We start from the raw sequence: 16,896 nt of genomic DNA, 5'->3' as shown, positions 1-16,896 counted from the left end.
TTTTGTTAAATTTTTATCCTAAATTGATAGTAAAGCATAAAACAATATTTATGACATTTAGTATTTTTATCTTCTAATGACATTTAGCATTTAACTACCAAAATTTATTAGTGATAGATGATTAATGTCATTAAATTTAGTAATAAATAGTGACATTATCCAATATCATCACTTAACGCGATATTTATTTGTGACAACAATATTATAATGTCATTATTAATTATATTTTTGTGACAAATCTATGTGTCATAAAAATAAATTAAGATACATAAAAAAAAATTCAAATTGTCATTGATAATATTTGTTAATATTAGTGACATCATATTAAATTTATTTTAAAAACAATATATTTTAAAATTTGTCACAAAAGAAATTTTTTATTAATGACATACTATATTTGTCACTTAATATTTAAGTTGTCACTAAAAATACAAGTGCATTTGGAGCTAAACCTTTTGTAACAATATCATATGGTAATTTAAATTATTGTCACATATAATTCTCAAACAAGAGAAATGAGTGACTAAATAAAGATTTTGTCACGTTATGTATTCTTTTTGTGACGAAAAACCAATATGTCAAAATTAAATTTGTCACTAATTATCAATTTTGTCATAGTGTTGGGTCGGGCCGGGCCTGAACAAGTTTAAATTTTACTATATACATATCTAGCCTGGCCGGAGCCCACTCATGGGCAAGTCTACTCCAGTCCTATTCCTTATGTACCTCTGACCTCTAGCTCCACTTCTGGGTCAGTTTCTATTCCTGTACAAGAACCTAGAAGAAACAAGAGGGAAGAGTTGAAAGAAACCTAGGAGATGATTTTGTCACCTTCATGATTGAGGATACTCCTACCACTTATCAAGAGACTATGGTTTCTGTTGATTTAGTTTTCTAGAAAGAAGCTGTCGATGATGAGTATTACTCAATTATGAGTAACCACACCTGGATACTTACTTCCATGGCTCATGTGAGTAAACCTTTAGGTTGTAAATAGGTCTTTAGGAAGAAATTGAGACCTGATGGATCCATTAAACAGTTCAAGGTCAAGTTAGTTGCAAAAGGGTTCAAATAGAAAAAAGGATTTGATTACTTTGACACCTACCCATCAGTAGCATGCACTACCACCATTAGGATCCTTATAGCACTTGCCTTTGCTTTTAGTCTTGAAATCCATCATATAGATGTAAAGACTGTCTTCCTAAATGGTGATTTAGAGGAAGAAATTTACATGGAGCAACCTGAAGGCTTTGTTATCCCTGGATCAAGAGCACAAGATATGCAAACTTGAAAAATCTCTTTATGGAATTAAGCAAGCCCCTTAGCAGTGGCATGCTAAGTTTGACTCTACAATAATTTCTTATGGATTTATTGTAAACAACTTTGATAGGTGTGTTTACAATAAGTTAGTAGATGCCAAATGTGTTATTGTGTGATGTATGTTGATGATCTACTTATGTACACTTTTGATCTTGATCTTGTCTATAATGTCAAGAACTTTCATATCAGTAAGGTTTGATATGAAAGATCTAGGAGAAGTTGATGTTATCCTAGGAATCAAGCTTACTAGATCATTATATGGCATCACTTTATCGAAATCTCATTACATCTGAGAAAGTGTTGAAAAAATATGGATATCTGGATTGCAAGTCTGTTGCTACACTTTTTGATCCCAGTGTACACCTTAAGAAAAATAAAGGTAAACCTGTGAATTAGGATCTTTTGTGCTCAGATCATATTATCTCTGATATATTTGTCAAATAGATCCAGACCTGATATTGCATATTTTGTATTTAGACTTAGTAGATATATCAGTAAACCAAATCAAGAATACTAGATTTTTTTGAGAGGTTTCTCACATTTACTAAAGTTCATTATGTCTTTTGGACTGAGGTATACTGGATTCCGTAGTAGGGTTGAGGGATATATAGATGCTAACGGGATATCTAACTTGGTGGATCTAAAATCAACCATGCCAAGTATTCTTACTTTGAGGAGGAGTTGTCCAATGGAAATCTGCTAAGAAGAAGCTCAATGCTAGGAGCACCATGGAAGCTGAATTGATTGTGCTGATTCTACATGTACAGAGGTTGAGTGGATTAGAAATTTACTTTTTGAGATTCCTGTTTTGTCTTTCCCTATGCCTCTTATTGCTATATATTGTGATTCAAAATCTGCTATTGAATTGTGTAAGCCTAAAAGTACTAATGATAAAATGAACATGCATATGTGGATCCACCACAAGCCAGTATGGAGACATCTGAAGCACAATGTTGTGAGCATTGATTACATAAAGTTAGAGCTAAATCTAGCATATTTAATGAATAAAGGTTTATAGAGACAAATGATAGCTGAGGCGTCAAGGGGAATGAGGGCTTAGCCCGTGAAGGTTAATAACAATAGTAACCCTAATTCTTTGAATGGAGATCTTAAGATAGAAGTTCAAGGGGAAGCTATTGATTAGTTGACCAAGAGAGCACCCTACACATATTTGAGATATGTATATTATTATCCCATTCCTATGACGTGTGCTCTCATGTAGTGATTTAAGGTTGAGCATAGCTTTTAATGAGATCAAAGGCTGGTTAAGCTAGATATTACACTACAGATATCTATGAAGATCTCACTTATGTGGAGATAGTTGTCAGGCCCCAGCTATGAGAGTTAGTGGGCTAACTTTCTAATAATCTAAATGAAATTAATGATATTGAGTGCATGGCCAATAACGCGCCAACCTTGTACATCTAAGTGCAATCACGAGATCATTATTAAAGTTGAATTCTGATTCAAGGAACTGTAATTCAAGACTCAATTCACTACTATCTAGCTCTATCAGTTTGAAACTCTAATGAAAGGTTAAAGTCCAAGTCTTCAAAGACACCTTAACTTGATTTAGTGAAAACCAAAGAATCAAGCAGTTCATTCCTTCATTTTTCTTATGATTAAGTTTGATTATCTTTTGAGATTCCTTGTTGCATTATCCATTAATTTTGGTCGTACATAAGATTATGAGTGTGGTGAAGAATTGTTACGGGACGCATTTCTTAAATCATTGTTTGTTGCTTGTGGATCCTTGGACGATCCTACATGCCTCCATTTACTCAAACTAAGCTGCTCACTCATCTTAGTATAAGTTATAGTCCCACATTGGACGTGGAGAAGAACTTTGGTCACTTTATATGAGTTTTGTGTAGATTGCATGCTATTAAGCATATTTAAAATCTTAATGTTTTTAGTAATTAATATTGTTGTTATAGATATCCCACCATATTTTATGTAATTTATTAATATAAAGCGAAGTGGTTGAATACAACTCCAATCTGTGTCATGCTATTTACTTATTTATCATTATAAAGGTATTTATTTCTTTAGAAAAAAATATTTATTTAAATTTTTTAAATTAAAATTTTAATAAAAAAAACTAAACTATTTTCTTATTTTATTTAATTTTATTTAATATTATAACTTAGTCAAACATGATAAAAAGTCTAAAACTAAATTCATATATTTACAAAATCTATAAATTAATTTGTAATTAAAAAAACATAAAAAAAGCAAATATAGCTTTTTTTATATTAAAAAAATAATTATGGAATTACGCAGTTTATGGATTATTTACCAAAATGCACAAGTTGGGCAAAAACTAGGAAAGCTTTCCCTTATTTTCAACATTTTTTTATTAAGAAAGGTGAAAAACGGGATAGCTTCTCTCGTTTTTATTTTTTTTATTAATAAAAAATTTTAAAATAGGAGATTCTCTCCGGTTTTTCCTTTTTTTTTAAAAAAATCTTAACGGCAACTAAGCATTGAGTTTTCACTTTTTATATATATGTATATATCGGTTAGTTAGTGCCTACTAACGATCATAAAAAAATCTTACCCTTTTTCCTTACGATTGCATTTTTTTTTTATTTTGCTTTCTTATATAATCCCCACTTCCTAATTCTTATCATCTTCCCCAATTCTCATTTTCTCTCCTTCTAATTCTATTTCAACTTTTAATTGTCCGCTATTTTATACTTAAATGTGTACGGGATTCTATTGATAATTTTTTATTGCGTTTATAAAATTACAAAGTGACCACATTTCATCTATTTTTTTGGAAAAAGTAATTTTTTTATATTCATATAACCTAATATATTATTAGGTTAATTTTTTTTATTAATAATTACATTTAGTCATTAGTTTATATTAATAATTGTATTATATGATAATTATTAATTATATTAATAATTATCTTATTAGCGCCCTAAGTAATTTAATTAGATAATCCACTATATTTTTAGACTAATTTTTATTAATAATTATATTATATCATTAGTTTTTTATAAATAATTATATTATGTTATAATTACTTGTTGTATTAACAATTGTCATATTAGCGGTGAAGCTCTCTCATTTTCACTTTGTTTTAATATAAAAAATAAAAAATGGGAGAACCTCCCTCTTTTAAAAAGTTAAAAAAACTAGGAAAGTTTTTCTATTTTTGCAAAATTTACCCATTTTGATAAATAATCCCTAAGCTGTGTAATGTTTTTTACAATATTTAAAATAAAAAAACCCAAATATACCCATTTAACCAAGGGGCATATTAGGCAAAAACGTTCTCTTTTAAACATAATTCCCCGATTCCAACCACATCCACGCCCTTATCCTCCTCCTCCATCACCTTCACTCCCCCGCCACTCCTTCCAATGGCGACCATGCTCGTAAACCCTTCTCTTTCTCGTCTCAAGCTCCCTCCCAATCCCATTCTCATTCCCATTTCCAAACCCTCTCTTCGCTTCCTCCTCACCGTCTCTTCTCTCCTCTCCGCTCCTCCGTTTTCCAAGACCAGTTCCCTACCGCCGGCGCCGGAAACGATGACAAGGACGATGATCCCTCTTCTTACGGCGAGGTCAACAAGATCATCGGAAGCCGCACAATCACTACGCCGATCTTCAACGACGATGGCTCCGTCTCCACTTCCACCTCCACTGAGTACCTCATCGAATGGAAAGACGGCCATGAACCTTCTTGGCTTCCATCCTCATCGATCGCCGCCGACGTCGTCGCCGAGTACGAAACCCCATGGTGGACAGCAGCCAAGAAGGCCGACGCGGCCGCCCTCTCTGCTCTCCTCTCGGACGAAACCACAGAGCGGGATCCGGACGCGGAGGACGCCGACGGGCGCACGGCATTGCATTTCGCGGCGGGGATAGGGTCGGAGGAGTGCGTGCGAGTGTTGGCGGCGGCGGGGGCGGATTTGGGGAAGAAGGAGAGGGCGGCAGGGGGGTTGACGGCGTTGCATGTGGCGGCGGGGTATGGGAAGGCGGAAGCCGTGAGGGCGTTGATGGAGGTGGGGGTGGATGTGGAGGTGGTGGATGGGCAGGGGAGGACTGCATTGGAGGTTGCAAGGGAGGTGTTGGAAGGGATACCCAAAGGGAGTTTAGTGGCATTTGGGAGAAGATTAGGGTTGGAAGGAGTGATTAGGGAGTTGGAGAAGGAGGTCTATGAGTTTGTGGAGGTGGAGAAGGTGTTGGAAAAGAGAGGGGAAGGGGAGAGAAGGGAGTATTTGGTAGAGTGGAGAGATGGTGGGGAAAGGGAATGGGTGAAGGAGAAGTGGATTGGGGAGGATTTGGTTAGGGATTTTGAGGAAGGGTTGGAGTATGGGGTTGCAGAGAAGGTTGTGGGAAGGAGGGAAGGGGAAGAGGGGAGAGTTGAGTATTTGGTTAAGTGGGTTGATTTGGAGGAGGCTACTTGGGAGCCGGTGGAGAATGTCGATGCGGAGCTTGTTGAGGAGTTTGAGAAGATTAATGGGAATGGTGCGGCGGCGGTGGCAGTGGTGCCGGAGAAGGAGGAGGAGGAGGAGGAGGAGGAGGAGGAAGAAGTTGGTGTCCAATGAGAGAAGAGATTGATTTTGGATGGTGAGTTTGTTTTAACTTTTGACTCTCTTCTTTTTTCCACAGTATTTTGTTGTTGTGCATATGTTTAATATGTGAGTGTTTTGTTTTAATTTGAATGAATTGTGGAGGGGAATTTTGATTTTGCTTATTGTTTTTATTGTGCCATTTGTGATGATTTTGCTTGTTGAGTTGTGAGCTTGATATTTAAGAATTCATTTGGTTTGGCGATTGGTATTGGTTTGTGATAATGCCGATGAGTTGAGGAAAAGGTTGTAGGAAGAGAGAGTGAACTAACATGGAAAGATGAAAAGTGGATTAAATTGGTACATTAAAAAAACTCTTAATTTGTAGTAGCTGTTGTTATGTGTGTTTATGTAAATCTTTTGTTTTTGTGGCTTTTGATTGTTCATTGTTTTTGTTGTGCATAGATTTAGCTAGTAGAGATATGAGCTTGATCTTAAGAACGCATTTGGTTTGGGAATTTGAATTCATTTGTGATAAAAAATGGATTAATTTGGTACATCAAGAAGCTCGTTTACTATCTTTTGTTGTTGGTACATCAGTACATGCTTATGTGAATCCTTTGTTTGAGTGGATTGTATTAGAGGGATTGTTGCTTGTGTTTTTTTTTTAAGTACATTTGTGATTACATTAGGGATGGGAATTGAAAGAAGGGTCTCATTATGATGTGTAACTTAGAATTGGAAAATATATATATTTTTAAGGATGAATAGATTTATATTACTTTCTTGCACTTGCTGCGTTTAAAGCATGAAGAGGAGGATGTTGTTCAATGACAGTGAGACTCTTGCAGAGTGAGTTGTTCAACTCTTTCAACTCTTTCAGCTCTTGTATTTGTTGCTGTGTTAGGGTGTACATGGTTGGTTTTGTGAATCCTTTACCATAGAATGGAGGGATTTTTGTTTGATTATTCTTTTATGTTGCATGTGTGATATTAGCTAGTAAAGATGATAGCTTGATCTTTAAGAATAACTTTGGTTTGGGAATTAGTATGCATCAGTGGTGACTTGAGGAATATGTTTGAAGAAGGGTGGTTAAAATTAAAACAGAGATGACAAACGTGACATATGGGAGATATTAGATCCTTTGGTACTTTTGGAGCATGAAGACCACAATTCTTTTAGGAAAAAAACTTATGTGAGCTTCAAACTTTTTTAATTGTGTAGTATGTGGTTATAACTTTCAAAATAACATTTCACATTTGACTGTCATTTGTTGATAATCTGAAACACTTAATCTATCATAAACTCTTTAGTTGTTAATCTAATTAAGTTTATATTATCACAATGTAAAGGAAGTATTATTTAGTATATTAGTTGTTTTCATGTTTATCGTTTATTATATATATTTGTTCTTATTTAGTTTAAATGAATATTGAAAAACCTTTATAAAATAATATTTTTTGGACAAAAAAGAATTCTTATTTTGTAGAGATTATTTATTTATCAATATTTATTTATAAATTAATATTTATTAATTTAGAGGGAGTTTTTATATTTTATACAGTAAGATAGGTGCAACAACTCTTGAAAAATTAACATAGTGGACTTCTATTTATTTATAAGAAAGAATGATTTTGAGCAAGTCGGTGAAGAAGAAAGTATACATGGACTAAAAACAATTATTTTTATTTTATAATAATATAAACATACAGTAAATGTTGAGTAATCTTTGAACTACTCTAGTGTAAAATGATAATGTGATCACTTATAGGATCACTTATAAATGTAGAGATTATTCAAAGGCTAATAGATATGTCAATTGATGACAGTCAAGATCTAAATGATAATTGTATTTTGTCAAATATTATTATGAAAGAGACTTTATAGCAATACAAACCTTAAAAATAAGAAGAAAATATCAAATATGGTGTAATTTAAAGACAAAGAAGAAACAAATGCTTTTAGGGGCTGTTTGGTTATCCTGTAAGTAGGTGTAATGATTTGATTTATATGTAAAATACCAACATAGGCTGTTTGGTTTGCTGTCAAAGGATATATTCAGTAAATTAAATTATATATTTGGGGTGTTTTGCTGTATTTGGACTTACGACCAAATTGGCTGTAAGTCAAAATGCAGCATTTGTGTTTGGTTAAAGTTTCCCCTCTTCTATCTCCTTCATCCCCTTCACCCGATCTCTTCTCCCTCAGTCCAAATCCAAACTTTATTTTCTTCATCCTCGCAACTTCCAGATCGTCGATGTATCTTTGCTCCGCTTTCTCTCTGCTCTTTCATTCCCATTGTCTCTACTCTGAGATCTTGGTCCCTCTCTTCTCAATGTTGACGCCAGCCACCAGAGACACCGTGGAGGAGGTCATCGATGAGGAGGAGTGATGAAGCAAACACTCCTCGTCGTCCGCATGGTTACTATCTACAAAATTCCCCCACGCAGGACCAGTGGCGGATACAAGTGCACTGAGTGGCTCCAATCCGTCCAGATCTAGACTGGCCACCTCCGCGTCGTCTCCCGCCGCAACCGCTGTGAGATCCGCCTCGAGGTTCCCTTGTCTTGTGAACTCTTCGCCACATGCTTTCGTCCTCCCCTGGAAACCCGACGCTGCTGTTGAGCCAGTGCTTGATTCCTCCTGTTACTTTGTCCTCGGCATCAACGACTACCATGGCAAGCAAGTGTTCATCGGACAATTGTTTTCTTGGACTTTTCATATTTATTTATACTGTATGTGTTCGTGCATGTGATGATCAACACATTTGGCCCTCATCGTTTGATTTATTTTCATGATAAGAATCTGTTCTTCTGAGGCCTTTTGTTTGGATACCGAAGTTTTGCTGGAAATAATCCAATTAGTTCTTACATTTATTTTATTTTATTTTATTTTATTTTCCTTTCTTCTGATCTGCAGAAATGAAGATAGGAAAATATATGGGATCATGAATGTGATCTCCATTTAAATAAATAAAATAAAAGTTATAAAATATATTTTTTTTTTTTGAAAATAGGGTAATCTCACCACTTACTTTACATGGTGATTTTAATTCATAATTTACATCAAACCAAACCCTTGAAAAGTAAATTCAGTATTTTCATTTACGGGTAACCAAACAACCATGATGTAAGTTAAAATACAGTAATTTCAATTATAAGTAATTTGACTTATACTGTAATTTGAAATACGGGTAACTAAACATCCCCTTAGATGCATATTTTAGAAAAGAATTTTTTTTAATAGAAGCAGTTCAATTTTATGAAATTTATATGGTTTTTCTATGTATTTGATGAATTATTAATTTATTCTTACATTGGCCGGTAAAGAGTTTTAAAAAAAATATTATTTTATACATTCAATGAGATTATTAATTAGTACGTTTATCCAAGTCAAGACCTGAAAAAAATATTATTTAATAAAAATTATTAATTTTTCAGATATTTATTTAGGATATTTGAACGTAATGTCAGGTTATACTAATAGCTCAAATCTTTTTATTCTCTTTATGAAAATACAATGGTCCTTTTATTTTTGGCCGATCATGGGTGGTGTCACAGCGCTTACCCGCCTGGCTCAGAGCTATGCTGCGATTGGCTACGCTCAGTCGCACTAACCCAGCCTTCCCCTCGCAACGGCCCTAGAATCTGGTTAAGAGACAAGCTAAGATGCAAGAGACACCAAGTGTAAAGAGAGAAAAATAACTCTCTTGAAGTGGAAGAGGTTACGACCTTCACCTAAGGTCTTCTCAAACTCACTTGGCTTACAACATCCCCCTTTGCCCCCTATTTATAAGCAAAGGCCCAAGAGTAACCTCTCTTGGGAGTGGTCGGCCATGCCCTTGGCCATGCCGCTGATGTCAGCCCGAGATCAGCCCGATGACCTCATGGTTGACCGTATAGCTCGCATCAACTGGATCAGCCGTGCCATAACGAAGATCCTGCGCTCGCCATGCCCTGCGCCCTGAGCAGTACCACATGCCATGCCTTGCCGACCTGTCCCGCGCCATGCCGCGCTCTGCGCGCGCGCGTCATGCCGATGCATGCGTACACCTCATGCTGATAACAACCGCCGAGTCCCTATGCCGCCTGCGTCAGCCCGCATTACCGATGGCGACCCGCGCCATGTTCCTTGGTAACAGCCCACGCCATATCGATAGCGACTCGATGGTGACCCGCGCCATGTCTCTCGGTAATGGCCTCATGACCACCAAGTCACGGATATATATTCAAGGCCCATGCCTTAGAATATTTTTGGCCACCACGGCCTAACACCTGCAGATGACACCACGTCCCAGCTCAATCATTGCTCGCGGCCCTGCCAGCGCGCCCCGATCATGCCTTAGATAGGTTGCGCGGGATGTCATACCCGCTAATGACCGAGTGTGGTGATCGACCGTACACCATGTGCTATAGATGATCGACCTTCGATCATCCTCTCGACCAAGCGACCCGTCACACCCACGCCAAGGGTGTGTGTCGCAAAGCCCCGCTATAAACCTCCCGCACCTAAAGAGCCCAACGCACACGTCGGTTGTGCTTTGAAGGTACGCCTGATATAACTCCTCGAACTGTCAAAGAGTTGTGTCCTTTTCCCAGCTCGCCTCTGACTCGGGGAGATCTTTCCATTGGACTAGAAAATAAGACCGCCAGTTCTTCTTGCTCTGCCTTTCCACCTTCCGATCCAGAATCTTCTCGGCCATCCGAGTAAATTCCTTTTGCACGGTCGGAGGCGCCCACCCCGACCGATTCTTCTCCAGTGCTGTTGATCGTCATGACAGGGCTTGAAGAAGCTTACATGAAAGGTTGGGTGTAATTTGAACCTTTCGGGTAGGTTTAGCCTGTAAGCTACACTCCCTACCTTCTGCACAATCTCGAATGGTCCATCGTACCGTGAGATCAGACCCTTGTGGACATTCTTCCAATGCAATTTCTTCCACACCTGCGGTGTCAACTTCAGCCACACCCGATCTCCTATCTTGAACTCCAAGGGCCTCCTCCCTTGGTCCGCATACTTCTTCATTCGCCTAGCAGCCTTTGCCAAGCTATCTCTCGCCTTCTCCATCATCTCCTGTCGCTCCAGAGCATAATTGTGCGCTTCAGGACATCCACTACCCGCGTTGCGCTTAGCGACCTCGGGTGGAGTGAGAGGTTGAAATCCATATGCTAGCTCAAAGGGACTCTGACCGGTTGCTGAGGACTGGTGCAGGTTGTAAACAAACTACGTCGTGTCAAGTAGGTCTAGCCAATTCTTCTAGGAAGCCGAGACATAGTGACGGAGATACTCCTCGAGCAATGCATTGACTCGCTTCGTCTACCCATCGGTCTGAGGATGATTGGCTGTCGAGAACTTTAGCTCTGTTCCTAAGAAGCCAAACAATGGCATCCAAAACCGCCCCGTGAACCGGGCGTCTCGATCACTCACAATGCCTTGTGGCACACCGAAGTGCTTCACCACATGACGTAGAAAAAGGGCTGCTGCCTTCTCGGCTGGATAAGTAGTTGGTGTAGCAATGAACACAACATACTTAGTTAGCCGATCAACGACCACCATAACCGCGGAGATGTCGTTGACTTTGGGAAATCCCGAGATGAAGTCCATGGAAATCGACGTCCCACGGTCGATCCGAGCAGTAGCGGTTGTAGCTGTCCCGCTTTTTCCTCCTCTCTGGTTTATCTTGCTGACACAAATAGCAAGATTTGACATAGGCCTCTATGTCACCCTCCATGTCTGGCCAATAATAATTCTTGGACAGAAGTGCCTTCATCCTTTCCCTACCCGGGTGGCTCGACCACCGAGTATCATGGTGCTCCTTCATCAGCTTGAATCAGAGCTTACCTCCCTTAGGCATGAAGATCTTGCCGCCTTTGGCATGGATCAACCCGTCCTCCACCTAATACCGACGCACAAGTCCTTCCTCGACGTCTCGTACTATCTTCAAGTACTAAGCGTCAGTCTTTGTGACCTCTCTGATCTGCGCCGACAGATCAGACTCCACTTGAGCCAACGCGGCTACATATTCCACCACTTGCTTCCTGCCATCGAGCCTATCTCGGGAAAAGCTTCTTCTGGGTCGTAAAGTAGGTGTTGGCGACATTATCTGTTTTGATCACAAAATGTGTTCCCAAAAGATAGACTCGCCACACCTGAAGACAGTGGATCACCGCCAACATCTCCTTCTCGTGTGCTAAATACCTCAGCTCTGCATCTTTGAGCTTCCAGCTGTCAAAGGTCATCGGATGTCCCTCCTGGACAAGCACTCTGCCTACAGCCTTGTCAGATGCGTTAATGTGTACCTCAAAGAGTACCTCGAAGTCGGGGAGCTTCAATACGGGTTCGCTGGAAATGGCTGCCTTTAACTTCTTGAAAGCTCGCCTCTGATCCTCGTCCCAGCCCAACGGCCGATCCCTCTTCAGCAGATCAGTCAAGAGTGTCTCCACCTTGGAGTATTCCTTGATGAACTTTCGATAATAATTGGCCAACCCAAGGAATGAGCGCAACTCCGAGGCTTTGCCAGGCGCTAGCCAGTCAAGGATTGCCTCCACTTTCCTCCTATCCATCCGGACTTCTCCTTGCGAGATCAAGTGCCCAGGAACTTGATGTTGTGCTACACTAACTCGCACTTCTCCAACTTGATGTAGAGTTTGTGTTCTCGCAACCTACAAAACACCCTACTCAAGTGACTTATATGTCCTCCATAGACTCACTATACACAACTACATCATCAAGATACACCACAACAAAGTCATCGATATATTCATGAAATACCTCATTTATGAGACGACAAAATGTGGCGGGGGTATTGGTGAGTCCGAAGGGAATTACAAGGAATTCATACGCCCTATAGCGTGTTACACATGTAGTCTTCGGCTCATCCCCTTCTACAATACGCGCCTTCCAGTATCCAGAGCGTAAATCCAGCTTGGTGAAGTAAGTTGCCTTGGTCAATCGATCGAACAAGTCCTGTATCAATGGCACCGAATACTTGTTCTTGACCGTCACTTTGTTCAGTGCTCGATAATCATCCAATGGTACAACAAGTAGGTCGATCTTGCCATCCCACGCTCCTACACGTATGGCAACTCCTGAAAGTCTCCCAGCCACTGCCTTGACCTCTGAGTTGATGGCCTTCATGCGGTTAGAGTGTGAACCGACACAAAGATCTAGTCTAGCGGCGATGTCGTGACAGATGAAGTTATGGGTGGCACTCGTGTCCACCATCGCATCAATCTCCCTGCCATTCAGCGTTTTGTGCACATACAAGAGAGGCTGAGAAGTACCTTTCACAACCCGCAATGCTCCCAATAACTGGAGAGGGTTGACTCTAAGGAGAGAGTCAGAGTACTATCTCCCTTAGTGACCAACGCAGTGAGCTTCTCCCGCTTCGGGCAGTCCCGATGCCCGGTGCGGTCCATCACAGATAAAGCATCCTGATGACTTGCTATTTTGGTCGCTGCCTGCCGGCCTGCCCTCTGTCCTTTGCCGGTCTTCCTTCACCTTCCCTCCTGAAGACAATCTGGAGGGAGTTTTCATTGGCTTCTTCTCGAACTTCTTCTCCTTAGGCCGAGACTTGGCCTTCTCTCCATCGAGTGCGGCGGAGCTCTGAAAATCCACCAAGGAGTCGGCCGTCGCAATGGCAGAAGCCAGATCCTTCGCTCCTTGTCGCCTTACTTCAAGCTGTGCCCACTGCTGCAATCCTGTCTGGAAATAGAAGAGCTTATCCTCCTCGGCCATCTCCGTGATATCTAGCATCAAAGATGTGAAGTCTTTGACATACTCCCTAATGGTGCCGGTATGCTTCAATTTCTACAGCGCCACTCTTGCCATAAAAGCAGTGTTGCCAGGGAGAAACTGCTCGCGCAACTCCTTTTTTAGGTCCGCCTAAGAACCGGTAGTTGTGCGTCCCGCACGGGTATCATCCACCTGCCGGGTTCTCCACCAAAGCTTTGCGTCCCCTGTCAAATACATCCTTACCAAAGGGACCTGATCAACCTCCGGGACCTTGGATGCCTTGAAGTATTGGTCGACGTCCCATAGAAAGTTCTCTAGGGTCCCTGCACTCCTCACACCATTAAAGGGTGCCGATTCCGGAACCTTCACGCGAGGACCTTCTTCCTGCGTGCTAGGTTGACTACGGCCCGTCTCCTTGAGGTGACTCAGTTCCCCGGAAAGTTCCTGCACTTTTGAGGTCAACAATTCCGTGGTGCGGCCGAGTTCGAGAACTCGGCCAAGAAGGTCTTCATACCTTTTACAAAGGGGTAGAGTCTGAGTTCCTTCGGCCTCCGCGCCCACCACGTTGTCTAGCCGCCCGACGACTAGCTGAGTCCTCGCCATTAGCTCCTCAAGACGATCAAGCCGTGCCTTGGTTCCCTACGCCATCTTGCTATATCTTAACCTCGGGCTCTGATACCACTTGTCACAGCACTTACCCGCCTGGCTCGGCGCTATGCGGCGATTGGCTACGCTTAGTTGCACCAACCCAACCTTCCCCTCGCAACGGCCCTAGAATCTGGTTAAGAGACAAGCAAAGATGCAAGAGACACCAAGTGTAAAGAGAGAAAAATAACTCTCTTGAAGTAGAAGAGGTTACAACCTTCACCTAATGTCTTCTCAATCTCACTTAGCTTACAACAGCTCCCTTTGCCCCTATTTATAAGCAAAGGCCCAAGAGTAACCTCTCTTGGGAGTGGCCGGCCATGCTCTTGGCCATGCCGCTGATGTCAGCCCGATGACCTCATGGTTGACCGTACAGCTCGCATCATCAGGATCAGCCGCGCCATAACGAAGATCTTGCGCTCGCCATGCCTTGCGCCCTGAGCAGTACCACAAGCCAAGCCCTATATGTGGTGTATCCATGAGATGCTCTATATGTGCTGTTCTTGGCCATAATAAAAGATTCCATGGTGGCTTAAAGGTGAAAAATTTATACAATAGAAGTCTTCATGGCAACGCAAAAATTTATATAACATAGGATCCATTATGAGTTATGTTTTCAGTTTTTGGTTTTTTGACTTGGCAGGGAATGAGGCAGCAACAATCATAGACAAGTCAATCAAGCCAATACAACCCTATGGACCAAACTGACCCCCAAGTATTGCAAGAACATTTCAGTATGGTGTATCTCTATGCCTTTGATTTATCTTACTTTTGACCTTATTCTTTTTTGCAATCAATTAGTCTATCTTACCTGTGTCCTGCAAAACCAAATGCCAAGGTTGATGCTTTGGGCAGGGTAGAAGATCAGGTTAGGAGAAAATCACTTGTATATGACTTTGAGCACTTGCCACAAGTAACTCATCTATTTATTTTTATCAAAAAATTATGGACAACCTGCAACATGTGTTGATGTTATACCATCCTCATAAAATTCACAGTCTGTGTTGTTGAGCACAAACACACAACAAGAGGCCTCAAACAACCAAGTAGGAGCATTTGAAGCAGTAAGGTCACAGGTTAGTTAATTTTAACTTTTTATGCCATTCGACATTCTTCTGCATTTTTCTAAAAATATTTTCCAAGTCACAATTCTGATTAGTATTTTGGTTGTCACAAATTTATTTCATTCTTGTGCCATGTTTGACCCCAAAGCCCGAAACTTTGAGAAGAACCACCCAATACATGGAGCCACAACCTGCATGTGAGGCCATGATGAGGAAGCAAAAATTGAAGGTGCTAGGAGGAAAAAGTAGCTCAAGTTCAAGGCCACACAGTCATTTCCAAAAAAACAACTCAGGCTAGTGCAAACCCTAATGTTCAGAAGCCTTAAGGGAGAGATAAAGAAGGTGATCGATGGTGCAAAGAAGAGGAAGATATGGATTCCCACAGGCGGCAGAACTTCTTGAATTTATGCTGAATTGTGTCTGCAGAATAGAGCTATATTTAACTATATGGTTGTGTTTAACTATTGGAAAATGTTGTCAAACTATGTGGATAAGTTGTATTTTTGTGCAGAATGTTATCAAACTATGTGGATATCTTTAACCATTGGAGTTGTAATTTTGTGCATAATTTTTGTGCAGAATGTTGTCAAACCATGTGGATGTGTTTAACTATTAGTGTTGTAATTTTGTGGAGAATTATTTTTGTGCAAAATGTTGTCAAACTATGTGGATATCTTTAACCATTGGAGTTGTAATTTTCTACATAATTTTTGTGCAGAATGTTGTCAAACTATGTGGATGTGTTTAACTATTGGTGTTGTAATTTTGTGGAGAATTATTTTTGTGCAAAATGTTGTCAAACTATGTGGATATCTTTAACCATTGGAGTTGTAATTTTCTACATAATTTTTGTGCAGAATGTTGTCAAACTATGTGGATGTTTTTAAACATTGGAGTTGTAATTTGCTGCAGAATTTTTGTGTAGAATGTTGTCAAACTATGTGGATGTGTTTAACCAATAGGGTTGTAATTTTCTGGAGAAGTTTTTGACCTCATTGTTGACATTGTAATGCTATAGATAGTTGTTGTTTAACTATTAGAGTGATGTTTCTCATACTTGCTGCCATCCATGGAATTGTAAACACTCAAATTTTCCAGTTCTTAATGAGTTGTATATCTTCTGTACACGTTCTATTTTTTTCCCTTCTTTTATTTCTTTTCCCTCTCTTGGTTATTTGTTCTCCTTTCAATATCAAAGGTTTATACAATTAATCATATCATTAATCTCCTACTACATTGCTGCTTCAAATTTTAAATTCAGTCATTGGTTTCCTACTGAAAAAATGTTTCAAATGTTAAATTATGTTATTTATTCTCTATTGCAGATGTGTGTTAGCATATTAGAACACAACTTATGTGATGAAATTGTTTTTATTATCAATTAGATGGTAATTGTGTATGCACCTCCTTAATTTGAAACTGACTAAATTATCTAGTGAATTAGTTTGAAAAATTCCACAAAATAGATATTAAATTGAATCTCTTGTTCAACTGTACAAATTAAAACCTCCCTTTCCTTCATCCAAACAAAAAAAAGGAGATCTAGGGCATTAAAAAAACTTTAATTTAAATGACTATCTTCCTCTTTCTTTTTTAATTGAAAAACAT

The 16,896-nt window shown here is 39.6% G+C and overlaps 1 protein-coding gene across 1 annotated transcript; it reads left to right on the top strand.

The window, feature by feature from the left end:
* Positions 1-4,635: 4,635 nt before the first annotated feature.
* LOC120257063 (probable signal recognition particle 43 kDa protein, chloroplastic) lies at positions 4,636-6,042 on the top strand. The gene is given in 2 exon segments (XM_039264692.1): positions 4,636-4,749; positions 4,752-6,042. Coding segments are annotated over 2 exon segments (1,188 nt in total). The 5' UTR covers positions 4,636-4,694; the 3' UTR covers positions 5,885-6,042.
* Positions 6,043-16,896: the final 10,854 nt, after the last annotated feature.

The sequence above is a fragment of the Dioscorea cayenensis genome, unplaced genomic scaffold (assembly GCF_009730915.1).
Source record: "Dioscorea cayenensis subsp. rotundata cultivar TDr96_F1 unplaced genomic scaffold, TDr96_F1_v2_PseudoChromosome.rev07_lg8_w22 25.fasta BLBR01001828.1, whole genome shotgun sequence".
Lineage (NCBI taxonomy): Eukaryota > Viridiplantae > Streptophyta > Magnoliopsida > Dioscoreales > Dioscoreaceae > Dioscorea > Dioscorea cayenensis.
The sequence above is the reverse complement of the archived record's forward strand: the minus strand, read 5'-3'. Positions and strand labels throughout refer to the sequence as shown.